This window comes from Falco punctatus (genome assembly GCF_963210335.1).
Source record: "Falco punctatus genome assembly, chromosome: 9".
Taxonomy (NCBI): domain Eukaryota; kingdom Metazoa; phylum Chordata; class Aves; order Falconiformes; family Falconidae; genus Falco; species Falco punctatus.
In genome coordinates, this window is record NC_137589.1 from 35,321,726 (window position 1) to 35,342,171 (window position 20,446).

Consider the following 20,446-nt stretch of genomic DNA (forward strand, 5'->3'; position numbering starts at 1 on the left):
AAAATTCTCCATGAAAATTTGTTGCGGCAAGTCTGTCCTCTGAGGTTTTCAAGACCTGACAGGACAAATCCCCAGGTAACCTGGTCTGAGTTCAGTGTTGAGCCTGCTCCGAGCAGGAGGCTGGGGTGGAGAATTCTCAAAGTCCCTTTGGAGTTGAATAGTAAAGCATCAGTAAAAATACATTGAAAACTATTCTGTTGAAAAAGATTGGGATTTAGGGGAAGACATAACCTAAAAGAAAGATTCTTGGGCTGAAGGAGTGCTCTCTGTGGCAGGGGAGCTACGGTTGCAGTAAAACTATTTAAAACAAGAAATAATGCAATCACCTGTTCCACAAGCCTTCATAGAAAGAACTTTCCCCATCTCTGCAGGACTTTGAAAGTGGTAGTTGTTCCTGGAAATGCATCAGCAAGACAGACCATGATAATGGTATGTACAAAGGGAAGTTGCAAAAAGGAAGAGACAGGTTTGGTGACATCTGGGAGCTCTCAGCCCTCTGTTGTAGGGTGGACAGCAGGTTCCATCTCCCTCCCATGCACCCCCAGGGTGAAAGCACCTGTGACCCTGTCCCTTCCTCTCGAGGAAGGGATGCAATCCATCAGCCCTGCTCTGTACCAGCTAGGGGTCAGCCCCTCACTCACACACCCTGCCAGAGGTGGGCATTTGCCCACCAGCTGCAGCGAGAAAGAGAGCCCTCTCAGCCACAACGCGAGTAGTCCCTGCTGCCTGCCTGCACCCAGGGAAGACCTTGCTTCCCTCCAACCACACTCTGTCCACTTTCTGTTTGCAAGCCTTGAGCTTCTGAACTATCCCCAAGCACAACCTCTGCACTCACACATGCACAAGCTGACCAGTTGCACGGTGACATTGCAGGAGGACAGCAGCTGCCTGCCAAGCACAGGCTGGCCGTGAGACTCGGAGCCAGAATGGTTTTGATTTGGTGACAGCATGCAATGTGGGTAGCTGCATCCTCAATGCATCCCCTGGTACAGACACACTTTCTCCAGTTCTCACATCACAGCACTGGCTGTCCTTTGGCATCAGCAAAAATGGCCTTTTTTTGCCATGCCAAGAAAGAAATTATCTTACTTCTCCATTATATACATCGGATACTAATAATTTGATGCCTTTATACATCATATCCATAAGTGTAATGAGACCTTACAGTCCATGAAATAATCCCGAGACAAAGGAAGCAAGTCACTTCAATGGCAATACACCACATTTAAGTAGGGAGATGCACACTTTCTGGAACATGGGATAAACTAGATGACTTAAAGGATCTTTCCCCTCTCTAATTTCATCACCTCTATACCTGCCTAGCTTGGACCACCTAATCAGACTACTGTTTTGTAACAAATTGTGTGACCAGGGCTACAACACAGAGTAGGGACACAGTTGCCAACAGGCATCTCTGAAGGACCTGAACATCTCCAACATTCCAAGTGAGCCCACTTGACAATGTTTTGTTAACCAATGGACTGGTCCCTCTCCCCAGTAAAATGCTCCTGCTCCCATTGCTGCCCAGTCTGTCAGTGAGCCAAGCCAGCAGCAAAATAACATAGTAAAAAGCCAGTAGCTGCCTGCTGGCGAGAAGGAGAATGAGTGCCATAGACGGTGCAGGCAGGGAGGTAGGACTGTAAGGCTGAGGGCCGGGCCATCCTTCTTAGCAGAAATAAACAGTTAGATAGCAGGATACTTCACAAGATGACTGTGCCAAAGAAGTCTCCATTGCCTAGTGCACACAGCCACCAAAAAGAACAAAGAAATGTTCCGAGGCCCTCTCCGTATATAGAGGACAGTAACACAGAACAAAATGTAGGTCAGTGGCTGAATGTAGAATAAAGCCACAGAAATAATGAACCCCAGTGACACTTTCTTTTAGTCCTGGAAATTGCCAACAGCTTGCTGCATCAAGCCAGATGTGTTTCACCACATCCCCAGGATCCTGGCCACACAGCACGCCAACCAAATCACACAGCTCGCTCTACAGATGTGCTGCGGCAGGTGCTGAGACCCAGACCAGGTCCAGCTGTGTTTATTCAGTCTGCAGCGGTGCCACAAAACACAGCTGCATTGACCTGGGTCTGGACACCTGGCTCCAGATAAAAGCAGCTCAGTAGCGAGAAGCTGGCCATCCCTGCTCCATGCAACTGGAGCCAACCCCGTGACTGAGCAGGCTCTGATCGCATCTGCCTTCCCATCCAGAGTGCTGCGAGCGGTGGGTGACAGAGGGGACACACTGAGTCGGGGTGAAGAGAAGGCAGCACACATGGAGCCTTGCCCTGGGGCCAGGAGATCCCAGTTTTCATCCTGGTTCCACCACTGGCTTGAGCTGTGCTGCAGGAAGTCTTTCCCCTTCCTGGTTTGTCCACATTGCTCATTATTCCTATCTCGATAGGAATCCCCCACCCCCAGTTCTTTCTGGCTTCAGGAAAACTCTTGGCAACCAACATCAGAAGTGGTTTTTCTCTTTTCAGAAAAGCCTCTACACTTCATTTCAGATGTTGTGGTTTTAATTTTCACATAATATACACTATGACTGACGTGTCAAAGCCATCACAGCCCAAATCTTGGGGTGTTATTTCTAAACTCACTGTAAAGTATTGTTCCCTGCTACTGACTGAGTCATCTCCTCCAGATCAAAGCTTCTCCTGCTCAAATTGAAACACAACAGCTTGGCATTTGGCTCTTTCATCTAGAAGCCAGCTCTGTTTGTGCTAAGCAGCAGCTCCCTTTATATATTCAAAATAGAATATTTTACTGTCTTCTGCCTGTACTATGGCAGAGCAAGTCTGCACATTTGGGAATAACAGGCAAAAAACCAAATGCATGAACGAGGCAATCTTAAAATCACGGGTTGAAAGAAGATTTGAAATTCCAACCCAGAATATGAGATTAGCAAACACTCTCAGGAGCACCATTTTTCAGCAGCTGAAGAGGCTTCAGCCCAAAGCATTAGAGAAGTTGAAGATGTCATGAACCACTGGGGCCTGTGCTTTGGTGCAGGCTCCACTACCAGCTCCAAAGCCCTGAACACCAGGGGCCCTCAGCCCTGAAGTGCCCACAGACGATTTGGCTGCATTTCCATAAAGCGTGTCTCCAGTGTGGTAGAGCCTCCTCGTCTTTTACGGTCCAAATAATTGTCTGGAGTAAGGGTCAGCCGCATCCGTGCTATTAGTGCCCGGAACTGTTAACATTTCTCTTTGGCTAAGGAGTCGCCAGCTCTGCATTCCTCCTCTACCACAAGTCAGCTTTTGTCACGTTAAATGTAGATGTCCTGCCATGTCAAAGGCATCTTTTATCAACTGCACTAGAAATATGGTTAAGTAATGTATCAATAAAAATTGGTAAAACTTGCAGTAAACCTTATTTAAAACTTAGATCCAGCCTGATCCTTGTGGTCAGCCCATTGACTACGCTGGAATGGCACCAGGAATTATTTTGGCCCTTCCCACCTCCTCTAAACATGGGCCAACACACATTCATGTTTATCAGGAAAAACAAGAACATATGCTGAAAACAGAGCATTTCCAACAAAAAAACCTCAATCCAGCATGGGAACAAAAGCAAACTGCAAAGATTTTGTAGCTAATAAGGGCTGTCGGTGTGAGGTTGTCTGCCCCAAGTTAAATGTTATAAGAATACCTTAAATAAAGCACTGGAGTAGCCTCCAGACCTACGCATTTCTTAACGGAGACACCAAGCAGCAAACTGATGCAAGAACATGTGATCTGCAAGTGGTATGCGATAGTCCCTGGTTCTCATCCTGGTTTTGGAGTAACACTAGTTTCAGAGACAGCAAACAGCTTATGTTAACTGCAAGGAGACTCCACTTTATTACACGCACAGCACTAATAGGACACCCTATGTATGATCTTCAAACCCTCTTATACAAGTACCATTCTCTGTGCTCAACACCTGCCTGTGCTCCTGTTGGTCCCCATGCCTTTGACATTCCTGCGGGATTTGTAACTGACCACCACAAAAATAAAAAAACTCACCATAGCTGGAATTATACCAGCAGCAAATGAAAAAAAAAAACCCAGCACATAACCTTAGGGGGATGTCATTATTTCAGCCAAAGAATTGAAGGAAGGCTGACGCAGCCAGGCCAAGGAAACATGAATGTGAAATCCCGTGCTGTTCAATACAATTTCATCCACAGCCAAACCTTGCCTCTGGGTGCTGCCCCAGCACCCACCTGTGCTGGTGGGGATGCCCGACTGCCAGGCATCCCGGTAATCCCTTCCTACAGCACCCCACGATTCCCAGCCTCAGCAGTGCCCAGAGCTCCTGCGTTTATTTCTAAGCAGTACAATAAAACTGTCATTGCTCTTTTGGTTTAAGAGCTCCAGCAAACTATCAGAATTAAAAATAAATCACTCTGGTTTGGGGAATGCTGAGCCTCCTGGGTCTAGAAAGCATTTGTTTCCCCTCTTAGCCAGACGTGGGAATTCAGCCTTTGGGATAACGTACGGGAATTTTGATTGCCATTTCACTTCCCTCCACCCTGCCAACTCCCACTTCAATTTCCAGAAAAAGACCTCTTCTACACGCAGAGAGCATCTGTTTGAACAACCTGATCTGAAAACTACATCCAGTGAAGTTCACGAGCGCAGAGTGCTAACAGACACAGGCTTAGAGCAAACCGCATCCCCGCCCAGGTCTGCTCTGCTTCACAGACCGCCAGTTTGGGCTGGCTCAGTATAAGCCAGCGTAACCCATTCAAATAGATTTGATCAGTATTTTGGCATAGATAGGTGACTCAATCAAGAGCCCGCCGAGCTGAAAGCATGACTAGCTACCATAATCCAAGCGCTCAGGTGACAGACCACATTAACAGTGTCTCAATAGCTGTTGATCAGGATCAGAGACAGAATTACAACATATATCAGAAATCAAGAGTATAGGTTAGTGTAACAAACACACTTAGAGACTGATTTACGAAATCAGTGGGTTTTCCTAGAACCAGGCTTTAGAGTTCAGATGGACTCAGATATAATCCAAGCCACGCTTGCAAGCACTGATACATTTCTGACATGCTTTAATCAGTTACAGGCTCTGTACAAGTAATGCATTAGGGTAACCAGCACCAAACAAGCCAGTAATTCCTTTCAGCACCTGAAAGGAAACCTAGTAAGTATCATCTCACTAGGGGAACAATTTCAAAGCTCTGACTACAGCAAATTAAAGTGACACAGCATCTAGGTAACTAGATAATATCACCTAGCACTGCTCATCAGAGCAAGCTGAAAGACACTGTGCATGGATCCTACAATGTGACTGGAAGGGAAGACAGGATAAAGTTGAAGCAGTAATAAGAACCTGTGTTTATATAAAATAATACCATGCTTAACTCAAGAGTAAATCATTTGCAAGTGTTGCTCTGCTGAACTGTGTAGTAGCTAACTTCTGGTTCCTATCAGTAAGAAGAAACAGGACCTTCTGATTTTGTGTTAAGGCGAGTACATCTCTGCTGTAAACCTCAGAACATTTGGGTTGCTCCTTACCCCATATAACCCTGGCCCTGAGACAAGTCCTTGTTAGCAGTAAAGGGTTTACATTATTAATTTCTCAGTGTTAGAATTAGTTAGGTTATAGAGAGAGCCCGGGAACACTTGATTAGGACCATCACAAGAAGTTAGTCCTCACATTCTCCTACAGCCTTCTCACAGACCAGCCAAAGTTGATAGCGCCAGATGAATTGGTGGGGTGGAGGAGGCAAAGTGCACAAGAAGCTGCTCTGCAGAGATGACTTGTTTCAGAGGTCGCTGGCTTTTAAAGATACCGTGACCACATATAGGCTGAGCATCACCGACAACCACAATTGGGTCCAACGCTGCTGCTCAGGGAAGCGAGACAGAAGTGGGGACCACTAATATGGGGGTGTGGAGGAAACCAAACTCACCCAAAACAGTCACATAGGCCTTTCACTGGGGACTTTGCACCAACACAACAAGCGAAGTTATTGAAGTCCAAAAGCACCTGCAGCTCCAGCGCTGGTTGCGCTTACAGCCCCAGGCACCAAGTGCAACATGCCCCAGACAAGGCAAAGCACCCATGGGCCTGAAAGAGTTCAGGAGAGAAAGCACGTAGTCTCTGTGCTTCCCAGCAGGCTCCAGACCCCTGCAGCAGCAGACAGTGGAGCAAAAGCCACCCTGGTCAGTGTGCAGCCTCCTCTGCCGTGGCCTCAGGCGAGGGGAGGATGGCTCCCAGACCACAGGCAGCAGCCAGGCTTGCCTGCTTTTGCATTGCACCTCCACTCAGACCTAGCTCATGCAATTTCACACTCTGCTTGTCTTTTAGCAAAAGGCTGCCTTCACCCATGTGCAAACATACCGAATTCCTAACAGGGACCGAAAAGCCAGCTGTGGTTAGGTGAGATGGATGGATATCCCACCCCTCAGCCCAACTAACTACAGCAAGGTAAAGATACCTCTACTGCTTTGTTAATTGGGCTCAATTAGTCTAAGCAGTTCTCTTCTGAAGCCAGGCTTTATCATACTTCAGCAGCTGCCAAGATCAAGCAAACCTACAGCAGATGTGGAACTGTACATTACAATCCCAGCTTTCTGCCTGATTCTGTATACCCCAGGGCGATGAAGAAGCATGACAGTAAAAACAGCAGAAGTTCTCACCGTTCAGGACTACATAGCACATTTTTAGAGAGTGTAATAAAACACAAAAGATCCTCGAAGACACCAGATTTAAAAAGAGGAGCCAGGACATGCTCCCTAGCCAAGCAACAGAAAGGACGCTGCAGATGGGATGGATGGGGCAGATTGCCTCCAGCTGTCACAAGCCGCTGCAGGAGTCTGAGCTTGCCACATGACTGCTTTTAAAGGCAGCCCCAGTTCCTAAGTCTGTGGTATTTTGCTATCACAAGTGGTGGCCACCTTACTGCAACTGTGTACTTGTTCCCTGCTGGCGACAAAGAGCATCTCTGCATTACTACTGATTTTGGCTCGTTCACAGCAGGACCACCAGAAGTCAGAGCTGTTTGGCACTGGGACTGACCAGACACATGCACTGGCTTATTCCAGAGATGACAAATCAGCAAGGCTGCAGATGACTTGGTCGCATTCCTCAGTGGAAGAAAGTTCCATGTTTCACATGGTAGTAGCTAAAGCCACTAGCAACATCACAAAACCTTGAGCAATGCATGTTCTCTTCGAGCCAGCTTACTCTTCCCAAGCCTTTATAACTGTCATAACTTTGTAGTGATAAATAGCAATGATGAGATCTGCAGAGCAACTTTGGATCAGAGATTTCTTTGCAGATACCTTATCTCAGCTCACAGGAGCCTGCACACAAACTTCCCCTCACCACCTGCCTAAGCTGGCTGCCTCAGAGCACAGGGAGGAGATCCCCTCCTTGCAGCAGCCCAAGACTTGCTCCCCATCTAACTCAGTCCAAGAGGGAAGGGCTCAAGCCACGACTTGAGCATGAACTGCAAGAACCTCCTGGCTCAGGCTCACCTCTTTCAAAGCACTGCTGCCAAAGCCTTACGCAAACTTATTTACAAAGCATGCCAACCTCAAAGCTTAGCTGCCCACCTCTGCACCCCAAACTCAGTGCCGACTCTGGAAAGTCTAGATCCATTGATTATTAGCAAGACTGCGAGTCTAAAGATATTTTTTTACAATATTTGGTCTCCTAAAGCAAGTGAAAAACACCAGTGTGCCACCCCAGTGCTGGGGGTGGCTGCGGCTCCTGAGCTTCTCAAGAAGAGATTCCTACACTCAGAAATAAGAAGCCCCCAGGCTGAACTGCCAGCTAAGGCTTGTGGATCCCTATTCCCTAGCTTTTTCTAAGCCTTGCACTACGCTTTTATCTTAAGCAGATCCAAAGGAAAAAGAGAAAAAGAATAAAAAGACATGAGAAAAATCTTCGTACATGACAGAGCACAGTCCACCCAAGGGTGGAAAATACTGGCTTTTGTTAAACTGCAGGTGGCCAAGTCCCTATGTTATGTGGGAGTTTCAGTCTGATCCCATAAGTCTGAGATATAAACAGCTCTGTCTGGAAGTCAATAACCAAAGACAATGTTGCCATACACCAAACCATCCTCAGACATGCTTTCTATGGAATTTTGCCCACAAAGAAAGCAATAGGTCAAGGGGGAAGAAAAAAGCCCAAACAAAACATGTTTTAGCGAGTCCTGACCCTCATCTTTTGAGTTTTAGACCAAACGAGTGCACTTCCCACACCTCCTCGCCGCAGCACCCTGCTATGCTGTGGGTCCTGCGCCGCCTCAGCCGACCTCCATGGGCGATGGTAAGCCAAACGCTCCCTGCCAGCAGGAATTACCAGCCTCGCGCTCAGTGACAGTTGCTCTCACAGCCATCCTGGCCCACCAGCCACAAGTTCAACTACTTTCGGTGATTTCTGCCCCAGTTGTTCTCTCTTTCAGCTACAGCCGGAGTGGGAAGCTGGATGCGGACCCAATGCCCAGCCCCGCAGCAGGGGTGCCTGCAGGCACAGTGCCAGCCCTGCTTTGCTGCAGCTACTCAAAGGGCTCAGCTCTTCTGGCCACCCTTAGCAACTTGTGTTTGTTTTGGAGGTTGGTGGTTTTTGGGTGGTTTTTTTTTTTCCTTCTCAAGCTCTGCTCCCTGGATTCAAGTGGATTTATTATTTATTTTTTAAAACCTAAAAAAAACAAACAAAAAACCACCCACGATCTTTGGGTACCAGGAGATCAGTGTCTTCCTACTGAAAACTTCTAAACAGATTTTTCTTTTTGAACTTTTACAGTCATTCTTCCAGTTCACACAAGGTTTTACCATGCACTGCAGCACAGAGCAACAAGTGCCCAAATTTAGCCCCTCCTCTGCAAATTGCAGCATACCTCTTTCAATGGAAATGCCTTCTCCCAGCTACTTACCGCCAAGGAACTCTCCTGTTCACCAACACTTCCCCATCCACCCCCAAACCAGAGCCAAGTAAGTGGTTCCAACCCAGAAACTGCGTTGGCACTTGCACCAGCAGCTCCTTGGGGCAAGGCCATGTGAGACCCATCTCTGACCTACAGTCTGCAGCACAGACCGGACCAGTCTGTCTTGTCTGCTGACCTCAGAGAAAAGCACAAATGACTACTTCCAACACAAAACAAACAACTCCATGCAGGTCGTCAAACTGGCTGTGTGACTGCAGGATCCCAATTTACTTGCTGGGTCTGGATCTGTGCTTCAGGCAGGCAGCTTCAAAGAGGAACACCTGTGTCCTAGGTGCACGTGCTCTGCATCATCTTTAATCATAGGTGCACCTCTGGTTTTTGGTTCCCCAAGATATCCCCAGAAGCTCTAGGCTCTCTGGTTGCTATTGCTTGAAGATGTGCTTTCCTGCCTTACAGGACTCCGGCCTTTCCAGAGCGTACAGCAAATTAGAGTTTACAGGACTTCAAGAGAACGGTATCCCCGATTTCCCTAGATCCAGGCAGGACAGTTGCAAGGAAGGAAATAGCCACTGGTTAGTGAGCTTGGTGTTCAGGTTCTGGATTTACCATAAAATCTTGAAGGAGTCGGTCAAGTCTTAAATCCTTCATATGTGCTGTATGTTGAGATGGAAGCATTGTGGAGCAAGGGTGCAGCTGAGCAGGCACCCTGAATTCAGATTTTAAAGCCTGTGGTGCTTTGGTGCGCAGCCCTGCAGAGCCTAGGCAATGTCAGCTGCCCAGTTGCCAGCTTGCCCCCAGTCCATCACTGCTGCTAGGAGCTGAAAGAGCCACCCATGCTCCAAAATAAAGCATTACAGGCATTTTTGGATAGATGCTCCTTGTGTTCCTGGGCTGTGGGTGTTCAATGAAAGCAATCAGTGAAACCCCCAAACAATAAACTAATTCACATGATATCTCTGGTTCCCAGCACAGCGTGCACAGAGCTGCTGCAGGGAGTGGCAAAGGTGCCTGGGGGAATGGGAGCAAGGCTTGCCTCACACACTAGTCAACACCATGAGAAAAAACTAAGAGCTCGTGCCTTGCCAGGAGCACTCCAGAAGCAGTGCTCACAAGCTCTGAGCCCTTGGGCATCTACTAACCTTAGCAGCGGGCTCCTGGCAGTTTTGGTAGGGACACAGGCAGGGAACAGTCCCCAGAGCTACAGGGGTTCTACTCCCACTGTCCCTCACTGCATGGATCCCTGCCCCTTACTCTCAGGAAACAGAGCAAGGCCCAGTGACAAACTGGGGGTAGCAAAAGGAGCACCTCCAGGCCTGGCAGTGCCACACACCCGCCTCAAGGACCATCACTGCTCATTAATGGGGCTAAAGCCAGCATCCCTACAGCCTCATGACCATCTACAGTGAACCTGTCCTGGTCTGGAGAGGCTCAAGTGCACCCAGTTCAACTCAGAGCATCCTCAGGTGCCCTGTTTACACAAGAAATGCAGCTGTGCTAGAGGAGACCAAAAATATTATACAGGCACAGGTGACAGTGCGTAAGAAGGCTTGGTAGATGTATAATTGAAGCAGGCTGTGGTTTCAGCCACAGAAAAGGGTTTCATCTCCTAAATCCTTGCTGGGTAAATGACTCTGCACTCCTGCTGCCTATGCCCCAGCAGAGTCCATTCCATGCTCCAAAACCAACCAGGTTCACTCTTACATGAGAGTTACTATATAGGTTATGAGGGTACACAGGACATTAATTTTCACCTGCGTTTAAAAGAAGGTTCAGCCCAGCAGCTGAAAATTGTATTGATTTGGTACAGTGCAGTACATTGTCCTGTTTTCTCCAGCTCCCAATTACACCAAGACAATTAGCTAAACAACAGCTGTGTTGATGACCAGCTGAGGAGAAACCACATACGTTTGTATAGAGTCCAGATCATGTTAATATGAATCAATCCATTTCTGATTCTGATAAGCAAGTGTTTATAAAGGGCCTCGGATTATTACCAGGGCTCGTGTCTTTCATTCATGTCTCCACTTTGCAGTTTAATCCCAAGCATGTTTCCTTGTATTTGCCAGAACTTATTAAAAAGAACACGTGCTGAAGTCCCAAACAGACCCACACCCCTTTCTCCTCCCACTTAAAACATGTTAACTACCTAGCAGACACCTCATCCTTCAACCAAGCCAGCATTTTAATCCTTATCAATACTAAACTGTTGACTTCTGTCAAGGAGACAAACTCTCCTCCATAGATAGAACAATGCTTGTCTCCTGGGGAGAGCACTGCAAACACTACCAAAGCCCTGCAGAGCTCGGGGAGACCCTCAGATAAGAAACTTGAACCTTGTGTCTGTGCTCAGAGGCAGTAAAACAAGAATGCCAAGCACTTTTCTTTGAAGAACTGGGCTGCGAGTCACTCTGATTTCCATTACAGAGCTCTAACACTAAAAATACAATACTAATCTCAATGCTCACATCACTTGACATTTCAGACGACATGGGGCTGCATCACAGGGGAATCACCCCTGGCTGCAGCAACAAGGGGTTGGTCTGAGAGGGCTTGACAGGGGTGGCAGGTAAGTGAGGGTGCAACCAACACACCCCTCACCAGTAACAGTGCGCTTAGCACCTCTCCCCCCCCAGGATTTTGAGTTGGCTGGTCTGTGACCAGCCAGCCATGTCTGACAAGCAGGGCAAGGAGTAGGCAAGAAGCCACAGTGCCACTGTAACAGGGAGCACAAGACAGGATGGTTGTACAAATCTCAAAGGCAAACGTATGGGAAAGAAGGGAGAGAGCGCTTGCAGGGAACAGAGGAGGAGGAAGAAATGAGGGGCTTTGTCGTTGTCACTACACAGCTGTGGGTACAGCGACCACCTTCATGCACACCCACCCTCTGCAGGTCTCCCTATTGTCCCCTTGGTCTCTTGCTCTTCATGTCTCCCACATACTTCCTAAGTCGCAGGGAGGAGGTGGATTTTTAAACAGCACCTTCACCAACAGAAGACACTCCTTACTGTCGCCTGGCAGAAAAAAAGTCAACCCTGCCATATATTGAGATCATCCTTCAGAGCTTTAAGACCCTAACAAGAGTCAAGAGAATGTCTTCCTGCATCTGGCCTTGCAACCCCATTTGCAGAGGCTGGGAAAGGAAACCCGTTCCCAGGAGAGTTTCACAATCCCTTCTTCACTTCCCACCATGCAAGTCCAACAGCCCGAGCTCTCCCTGCTCCATGGGTGCCACCCCACCAGCCACCAGCTCCAGCCTTGCACACCGCACCCAGCTGCTTCACCCTGCCTTTGGGACAGGGGGGGGACACCTCCTGTGTGCACCAGGTTAGAGTTCGGATTAAAGCACACCCCTGCCCGTGTTTAAAGCAAAGAAATGCTGCTGTTTGCTGATGCTTGCAACCTTCATAATGTTGCTTGCAACATAGGAAAGTTGTTGTAGTCAAATTCCTCTTCCCAGAACATCATTTCATTGCTCAACATCCCTCTGAGTCCATCCCTCTCTATCATTAAAGGATTTCCCTGCACAAGTGCTCTGCCTGGCTTGTAGCAAGGATGCAGACTCCTCACATCAACTGCGGCAGCAACAAGATATCCCCACCAGAACTTGCACATATCCCCTGTGCTTACTAATAAACAACTTGCCTGCTTTCTCCACCTGCTCCTCCGGGCTCCCAACTCCCACACGTTCTCCCCTAGCCCTTCCTCCCACCCACTTCAGCAGCCCCAGGTGACTCCAGCCACCCCAACGTGCTGGGGACACCTCCCACCCACAAAATGAACTGTTGCCATCACTTGCAGCTGCCTCAGTACCCACATTAACACACCCCTACTCCCACCTGTGCACTACCACTAATGCAAAAAGAACTGGCAAGGCTCTGCAATCAGTTGTGCTCGTTATTCAATACACATGTGCAGAGAACATCCCCACTGCTCTGAGGGAGCAGTGTGCGTATTTAAAAAGACAATATATGAAACATCACTGAATCTTAATGAATCTGCTGCTTTGCTACTGGAACCAAATAGAATTGTACAGACCCTGCCAGCAAAAAACCCACCCAAACAGCTACACAATATTTGACTTGCAATACAGTCTTTAATAACATCACTTTTGCAGGATGTTATTATCATGCTTATCAGGCTTGTAAAGTATTGGTTGTAAGGAGGAAAAGGATCAAAATGCAACAGGCAGCACAGTGCCAGCCCTGTCAGAATGCTAAAGTGCTTGCACAGTCAAAAAAATACACATTCCTGGCAAAAATTAACTTCACACAATATGATACCTTGACGTATCAAGTCCCTGCGAAAGCAGGATTAGAGAACAAGGGCTACAAGCTTGAATGCATCTGCTGAGGGCCCGCCAAACCTTGCCAGTTTGACAGTAACAAGCCCAAATGAGGTCAGGCAGGGATGTATTTGTTTAGTACCAAGTTCCCCACTTAAATGTTCAAGCTGCATAAGGAGGGCAGAAGTTAGAAGGAGAACTACATTTCCTCTCAACAGGTAACATTTCCTGGAGGCTTGTTCTGTGCTACAGAAGTGCTGGATCCACCTCCTCCAAGGGAGACTTTTACACACCGTTTAGTAGCAGAAATCAGAGTACCCCACACATGCCCCAGCACCCCAAGCCCAAGCACCTCACCCCAAACCCTCCCTCCTCCAGCTGGCAAGGAACACTGAAGTTTGAGAAGTTTCCAAGTGCGCCCACAGGGCCAAGATGCACCAGGTTCGGTGGCAGTGACCCAGCAGCGTCACGTAGGAAGCGCCAGAGCCATTGACTGCAGAGAACAAGCGGCCGTGGGTGACCACCAGCCCCGATGGCATCTGCCGGAGGGAAAGCAGGGAGGCAGCTCACCTGCCCTCTCCCTCGCCACCGACCTATTTGCATTGAGAAAACAGGACACTCCATGTCGTGCCTTGTTAAGCCTGGGAGGGTGGAAAGTCCATGCAAACGGGTAATTTGGGAGGAGAGAGGCAGCGGGCAGCGTTAGCCACAGCCGGTGGCTGCGGAAAACGAAACACGACGCTGCTCTTCAGCGGCACAAAAAGCTCCGGATCCGCAGATGCTGTAACCCGGGGCAGGGACAGGGGGACTTCGCATCCCGGAGCGGGGCCGTGCTGCCTCCCACCTCCCCGCAACCCCCAGCACCCCGCACCACTCGCGGGGCCGCTTCCCCCCGCGCGGAGCTCGCCTCCCCCGGCCTCTGGCTCCCGCCCCACTTGCTGGCCGCCCCCTTCGCGGAGCTAGACCCCCGCTCCGACCGCCCGGTCCCACTCGCGGGACAATCCCCCCCCGGCACCGAGCTCGGGTCCCCCTCACGGGGATCCCCTCCCCGGCAGCTGACCCCTGGTCCCCCTTTCGGGAAACACCGCCTCCGGAGCTGCCCCCCCCACCCCCACCCGCCGCAACACACCGCCCCCGCGCTCTCCCACGCGTGGGGACAGCAAACCGCCGCGCCCCGCGCCAGCGGGTCCGCCACCCCGCAGCGCCCCGTCCCCGCCATCGCGGCTCCCCGACCCCCGCGGCGGGCACGGCAGCGCTCCCGGTGCGGGGCACGCGTGACGCCCCACCTCACCTTTGTATTTATCCATGGGGGCTGCGGCCCAGGGGTCCCCGGGGCTGTGGGACGCTGCGCTGCGCTCCGCCACCGCGCTCCCGTAGCCTCTTATTCCGGCGGCGCCGGATCCCCCGGCCGGCCCGGGCCGCCCCGCCCCGCCCGCCCCGCCCCGGAGCCGCGGAGCTGGCCGGGATCGGGGCTCCGGGATGGGGACCGGGGACCTGGGGACCTGGGTCCCGGGGTGGGCGTCTGGGATCGCGGGACGGGGAGCGGGGAGCGGCCCTGCGGCTTGTCCCGCACGGCGCGGCGCGGCCCCTCCCCGCCGGGTGGATCCCCCCGGCTGGCGGCGCCCGGGCGGGGAGCGGGGTTCGGGCTGGGGGCGGGGGGGGCGCAGGGTGCTGGGCGGGCGCCCGGGGGGCTCCCGCGCCCCTCGCTGCTCGCAGCGCTGTGCCCAAGGCGGGGGAGCGCCGCCTGCCTCCTGCGCTCCGGGCGGTGCGGGACTTCGCTGGCTGCGGGGGCGCTTTGGCCGCCTTCAGGGAAAGGTCTCGGTTATCCCGGGACGGCCGTGTGTGGTCCCGCTGGCTCCCGGTGCTCAGCGCACAGGCGGGAGCCCGCCGGTGAGCCCCCTTCTGCCCTGCTCTGGGCTGCCCGGCTGCAACGTTGGGGTCCCCTGCCACCTTCCCGGGGCTGCTGCCGGCCACGACCCCGAGCCCCACGCTGAGCTGGTGCTCTCCCTTGCCAGCGGTTCCACTAAGGCTTCCTGGTAGGACCTGCCCCTGGATAGAGCACACCTCACAGCAAGATGTTCCTCTCCTTGGGCTCCAGCAGCTCCGGTGCCTGGCTTGCACCACCGCGGACCAAGCTGGCGTGCCCAAAGTGCACAGAGAATGGAGAAATGCCCATCCAGTCTGACCTCACTGTAAGGCACTGGTGACAATGTGATCCGAGGGCAGTATCTGGGAGGCACTGCAGGAATTTAATATCGATAATGAAAACATCGGCAGTTACAATAGACAAGGTCCACACGGATTATAGAGTAAGTTTTCTCTTCAGAATTAAGGTTAAGCTGTCAGTGTGGAGCCACGGGAGCCATACCTGCCTTTTCCAAGGCCTTCCAGGCAAGAGGAGAGGCTAGGCATCTGCTCTGACCACCTTCCTGTGGGCAGAGATAGAACCATTACCTAGAAAATCAACTGCCCTCCTGGAGAGCTGAAAGACAAGGAACCAGGAGCCAGCTCTGCATCATTCACCAGAGCCACATCCACTGGCTTCCTGTGTGAGCACCTAGTCCTCCTTCCAGGGAAGGATGAACACCATGCCAGGGTCACACCAAGCTCACATTGTTCTGAGATTAATCCTTATCCCACTGCTTTGACTCTCAAGAAACTTGCAGGCTTTGGGGTCTGGGCAAAATAAAGTTTGCGCCTGGCTCAGGGTTTGAAGCGTGGACGGGAAGATGGTGGTGTGGCCTGCAATGCAAACAAACCTTTTCTTGCTGAGCTCTGCAAACTACACACCCCCCTTGCACCTCGACTCGGCTCTGCAGGCTGAGCTCTTGGCCAGCAACTCGCATCTGAAGAGCCTGGGGTACTCACACATGGTACTTTCCACATATCCACCTGAGTAAGATGGTAGGGGGAGCATCACTGTTTCTGTGCAATAGCGGGGTCATGGTGTCAGTGAGGGAAGGACAGTCAGACAAAGCCAAGGAGATGCTCACAGAACCCATGCTTCCCAATTTTGGACCTGTCAGTCCACAGACCACTGACATTTGTAGTCCAAGGCAGCCTTGGGAAATGCATATATAGAAAAAACCCCAAGCCTCCATCACATGGCCCTCCTTACATTTTCCAAAACCAGCTATAAGCAGGCTCTTCTGGCTCACAGGGGAGGTGAGCGGCCAGGCTGGAAGGGCTCTGTCCTGCCAGCCATTGGGTGGGTCCCTGCGTGCCCCTTCTGTCCCCCCACTCCCAGGTGGTGCTTGGCAGGGTGACAGAGGATCTGCGTGGCTGGCAGAGCCGGGAAGTGGCTTTTGCCGCACAGAAACTTGTCATACGAGAACAAGTTTCGATGAAGGGGTATCGCTGCTCAAGGAAGCTGAGGCTGGAGCATGTCTTGTCCATTGCCAGTGAGTAACTACGATGCAAGAAGACAGGCAAGCCATCAGATCTGGCATGCAGATCGCAGTCTTGAATGACTGGAGAAAAAACAGGTTAAAAAAAATACATCTGTCATGTAGCAATACTTCTGTTAGAGCTCTTTCCAGCTACTTCTTGGCTCTAGCTTTCAAAATCTAGCAGGGCAAGTCCCTGATCTTGCAAACTTTAGAAGCATGCCTGTATCTCGAAGCAGGTGAGTAGTCGTTCTGAACTCAGCAAGATTAATTAAGGATAATACCAGTTAAACTAATTAAAGATTATTTGAAAGATCAAGAGGTCAGATACCTGTGATTCCTGTCTTCAGGCCACAGAGCCTTTACATCCCCTGCTTGTCCCTTCCTTCCCCTTCCCAGCCATGATAAGGATGCTCTGGAATCCCAGGGCTGCTGGTTAAGCCCATGGCAATTGCTGGGAAGTGATAATGGGACAACTACTAATGCCAGTGGAATACAAGTTCTTCCTGTTTTTCCCCTTCCTCTTGTGGTAGGAAGTATCTAAAATACTTTGGGATATTCTTTTTTTGAACAGGCTGTTGTGTTCTGCAGTTTAATAAAACTGGGAAATACTCAGACTCTGTTACTGTGAGGAATTAATACTCCCAGCTTCGGTGCTGAAGTCTAGATGTTTACCACTGTGCTTGGCTAGAACAAACACTTATGTACTGGTTTTCCTGGTGGAGCTTCTTGAAGCCCATAAAACACCAACCCTCTACCTGTGTACCCATGTATTTCTTGCCTTTTTCCTGCTTATTATTAGTGATGATTATTATTAGTGATGATTCAGGTGTGACAAGCTCTGAGGGCCAAGCTCATGCTGTTCAAATCTTCTCTTTTTATACGTGGCTGACATCCTATCCTTCAGTGCAGAGGATCACACTATAGATTACATGTCATGTTTTTCCCCCTACATATTCATGCTGTATTAATAAACAGTCTGACCACTAGTGAGATATCACCTTTGGCTAAAGATCTCAAGTACCATGCTATGGATTTCAGTCAATACGATTCTGCTTTTCTGGCCTTACGTACTGTCATTTTAGCACTTTTGTTTCCCATGAAACAGAGAAGGAGTCAAGTATAAATTTAGAAGCCTAAACAAACTCTATATAAACAGTTAGAATTATTTGCTACATACCTTGTTCAGAAGCATGATCCTCTCTTTTACCCACTGGTGATGCTAAATGCTTTTCTTTTTTTTCCCAAATATTGACTAAGCAGGTGTACATTGCTTCATTAGCATTATTATTGCTGTTACACTTACCTCTTGCATCAGCAAAGTTTTTAATGTCTAACGCTTGTCTAAATGTTTGCTATTACTTTCTTCTCTTTGGATGCATTTGACTTGCTCTGTCCTTGGTCTAATCATGAGTCGAAGTCTGGTGAAAGTTACTGACCTCTCCGTTGTGAAAGTCAGAGGGAATCCTACCATCAGAGCTTGAGTGCAGGTGCCCTCCGCCGACTTCAGGGAAGTTATGCTCGATGGAAATTCTCAGGAAGAATCACATCTGACTCAGACTGTGCAGGGCTGCTCCCCGGGGTATTTTCTCCCAGATGTTGTTCCCCCCAATTGCAGAAGTCCATAGTGGTCTAGCTTCTGCCATTCTTCAGGGAAAATATTCCAGCTGGCAGAATAAAAGGTAGAAATTTCCTCCACACATGAAGGGTATCTGTCGTTTCACAGAGCTTTACCTTCTCTCTTTCCCAAAGCTGTGAAAATCTAGTTCAGGAGTCTACTCAGCAAGACCAGGCTCAGTCAGAGGTAAAATTCACTTGGTCTTGTAAGCTCCTGAAAGACTGGGAGCCGTGTCAAACACTCCATGTGTGCAAGCACCTGGAGAAAGATGGAGAAAGAAGATGGCTTGGCAGACTAGGGTTAGCGGTGAGATGTGCTCGGATCAGTGGTGGCACACCTGTGTCCTCTTTTCTTTCAAACTTCATCTCAGGCACCTGTTTAGATAAGGGTGTAACATCTCTTGTGGACAGTGGTGGTCAAGCAGGCATAAAACTATTTCAGAGCAGTTGACATGAGAGGTCTGAACAGAGGTGGGTTTTGAGACAGATCTGAGCTGTGTCCTGTGAAATGCCAAGAAACAAGGAAGCCAAAGGCTTCTTCATTTTGGCATCCCTGGCTGCAATGCTGCCGTAATCTAAGGGGGGAGAATTCCTTTTGTCCGCATGTGGATCCCTCTGAACAGCAATGAAGCCTGTGGACCTAGGGACAGCTAAGCCATCAAAACATCACTGCCATCTCTGGAAGGGAGAAGTCTCTTTCTCTCTCCTCCCCCTGCTTCTGGCCAAATGATCTTTCTCTTCCTAATATAATTTTCACAGTTAATGGACCAATGCCCCTGCTGAAATGGTGGAAAATGAAAATGGCAGATTCTTCCCCCAGCTGAGGGGCCCGAGTTGGACTACAGTAGAGTCAGGCAAGACAGGGACAATAGCAGGCAAGTGGGAGGCACATGCAGCTGGAAGGAGAAGACCACCTAAGCACACCCACACAAGCAGGTGGGACCACATGTAGATAAAAGGCATCAGCCACGAGCTCAGCTGTCTTCTTGAAAGTCCTCCCTGATCTTCCCTCTATCCAGGAGTACAGAGCAGGCACTGGCAGGGGTTCAGCATATATATATATATATATATATATATATATATATATATATATATATAATTTTCTGATTTGGGGGAGGGGGGGTGAAGGGAATGGTTGCTGTTGGGAAATTGAACGGAGCCCTTTGCTTATCCTCCAAGGGGATGCAGCTGGGGTCTGCTAACTGTCCTGAGTCATATGGTCAAAGACTTTACATCCCATGCTGAAACTCTTGGCCTCTCAGGAACATGGCTTTGTCAGAGGAGCTGTGATAAATGACATTGCCACGTGGCTTTCTGCAGATAAGGAACCTGGGCTACCACCTCAGGAGCACAAGCAACACTGAAACATTTTTCCCCATAAATAACCTTTATGGGTGCTTTATAGCACACCAGACTAGTTCCTGGGTTCCAGAAAGGCACTGGGAGCCTGCCAGGGCTTAGTCAGTGAAGAAAGGGCCAGAAGAAACAGAGAGGCAGATGGGTCACTGGGACAGCATGGCTGTTGCCAGCAAAGCTACTTACTGGAAGAGGAGTGAATACTCTGTTGGAGAACGGGCCATGAACCCGTCATCTCAGAAGATATGCATGTATGCTGTCTATGGGTGTCCCTTCTGAGGTCTTCTCACTTCCCTGTGAAGTGCTTCATGATTCTGGCCATAAAAGAGATGACCAAATTCTCCCCCAGCTTAAACTGGTCTTACACTGGTGTTGCTCCACTGACTTCTGTCCAGCCATTTCTGACTTTCACTCATGAAAGGCAAGACAATCAGCCCTAACACAAACAAAACCAGAGCTGTTTAGCTGCTCAGCTATACAAAAGCTTCATCGTGATACATTCCAGCAATGTTTTGGATTCTCTCTGACATTAACTGTTTCAAAAGAGCATGGCTGGGAAGAGGGCGGCTGGAGGGAGGGGGGATTTCCCATTAAGGACAGCAGGACCAGATGTCTTTTTGATGAGCTTCTCTTGGCTTCCCATTCTTTGACATTTCCTTTTCAGTTGTTGAGTCCAAACTGCTTGTAGACCAAATCAGAGGAGCTCTAATAGCATGAATAGTTTTCTTTCCCCTGACAGAATACCTTCTTCTAGCCAATATAGGAGACATGCTGACCAGAGAGTGTGCTCAACAGCTAGGGCAGTTGTTGTTCCTGGAGCCATTTCTTCTTTATATTTCATTCTAGACCCTTTTTCCCCTCCAGAGAGGACCCTCACCTTTTCTTTGACAGTGTTCAATACCAGTT

At 49.6% G+C, this 20,446-nt stretch overlaps 1 protein-coding gene across 2 annotated transcripts in view; it reads right to left on the reverse strand.

Moving 5' to 3' along the window:
• Nucleotides 1-19,250, reverse strand: part of AFAP1L2 (actin filament associated protein 1 like 2) — a 74,245-nt gene extending 54,995 nt beyond the window's left edge. Inside the window, exon 1 of one of the 2 annotated variants that reach the window (XM_080403364.1) lies at nucleotides 14,473-19,250. In XM_080403364.1, coding sequence (XP_080259490.1) covers nucleotides 14,473-14,488 — 16 coding nt within the window. In that variant the 5' untranslated portion in view covers nucleotides 14,489-19,250. The remainder of the gene's footprint in view (nucleotides 1-14,472) is intronic. The other variant, XM_080403365.1, reaches the window with a different exon arrangement.
• Nucleotides 19,251-20,446: the final 1,196 nt, after the last annotated feature.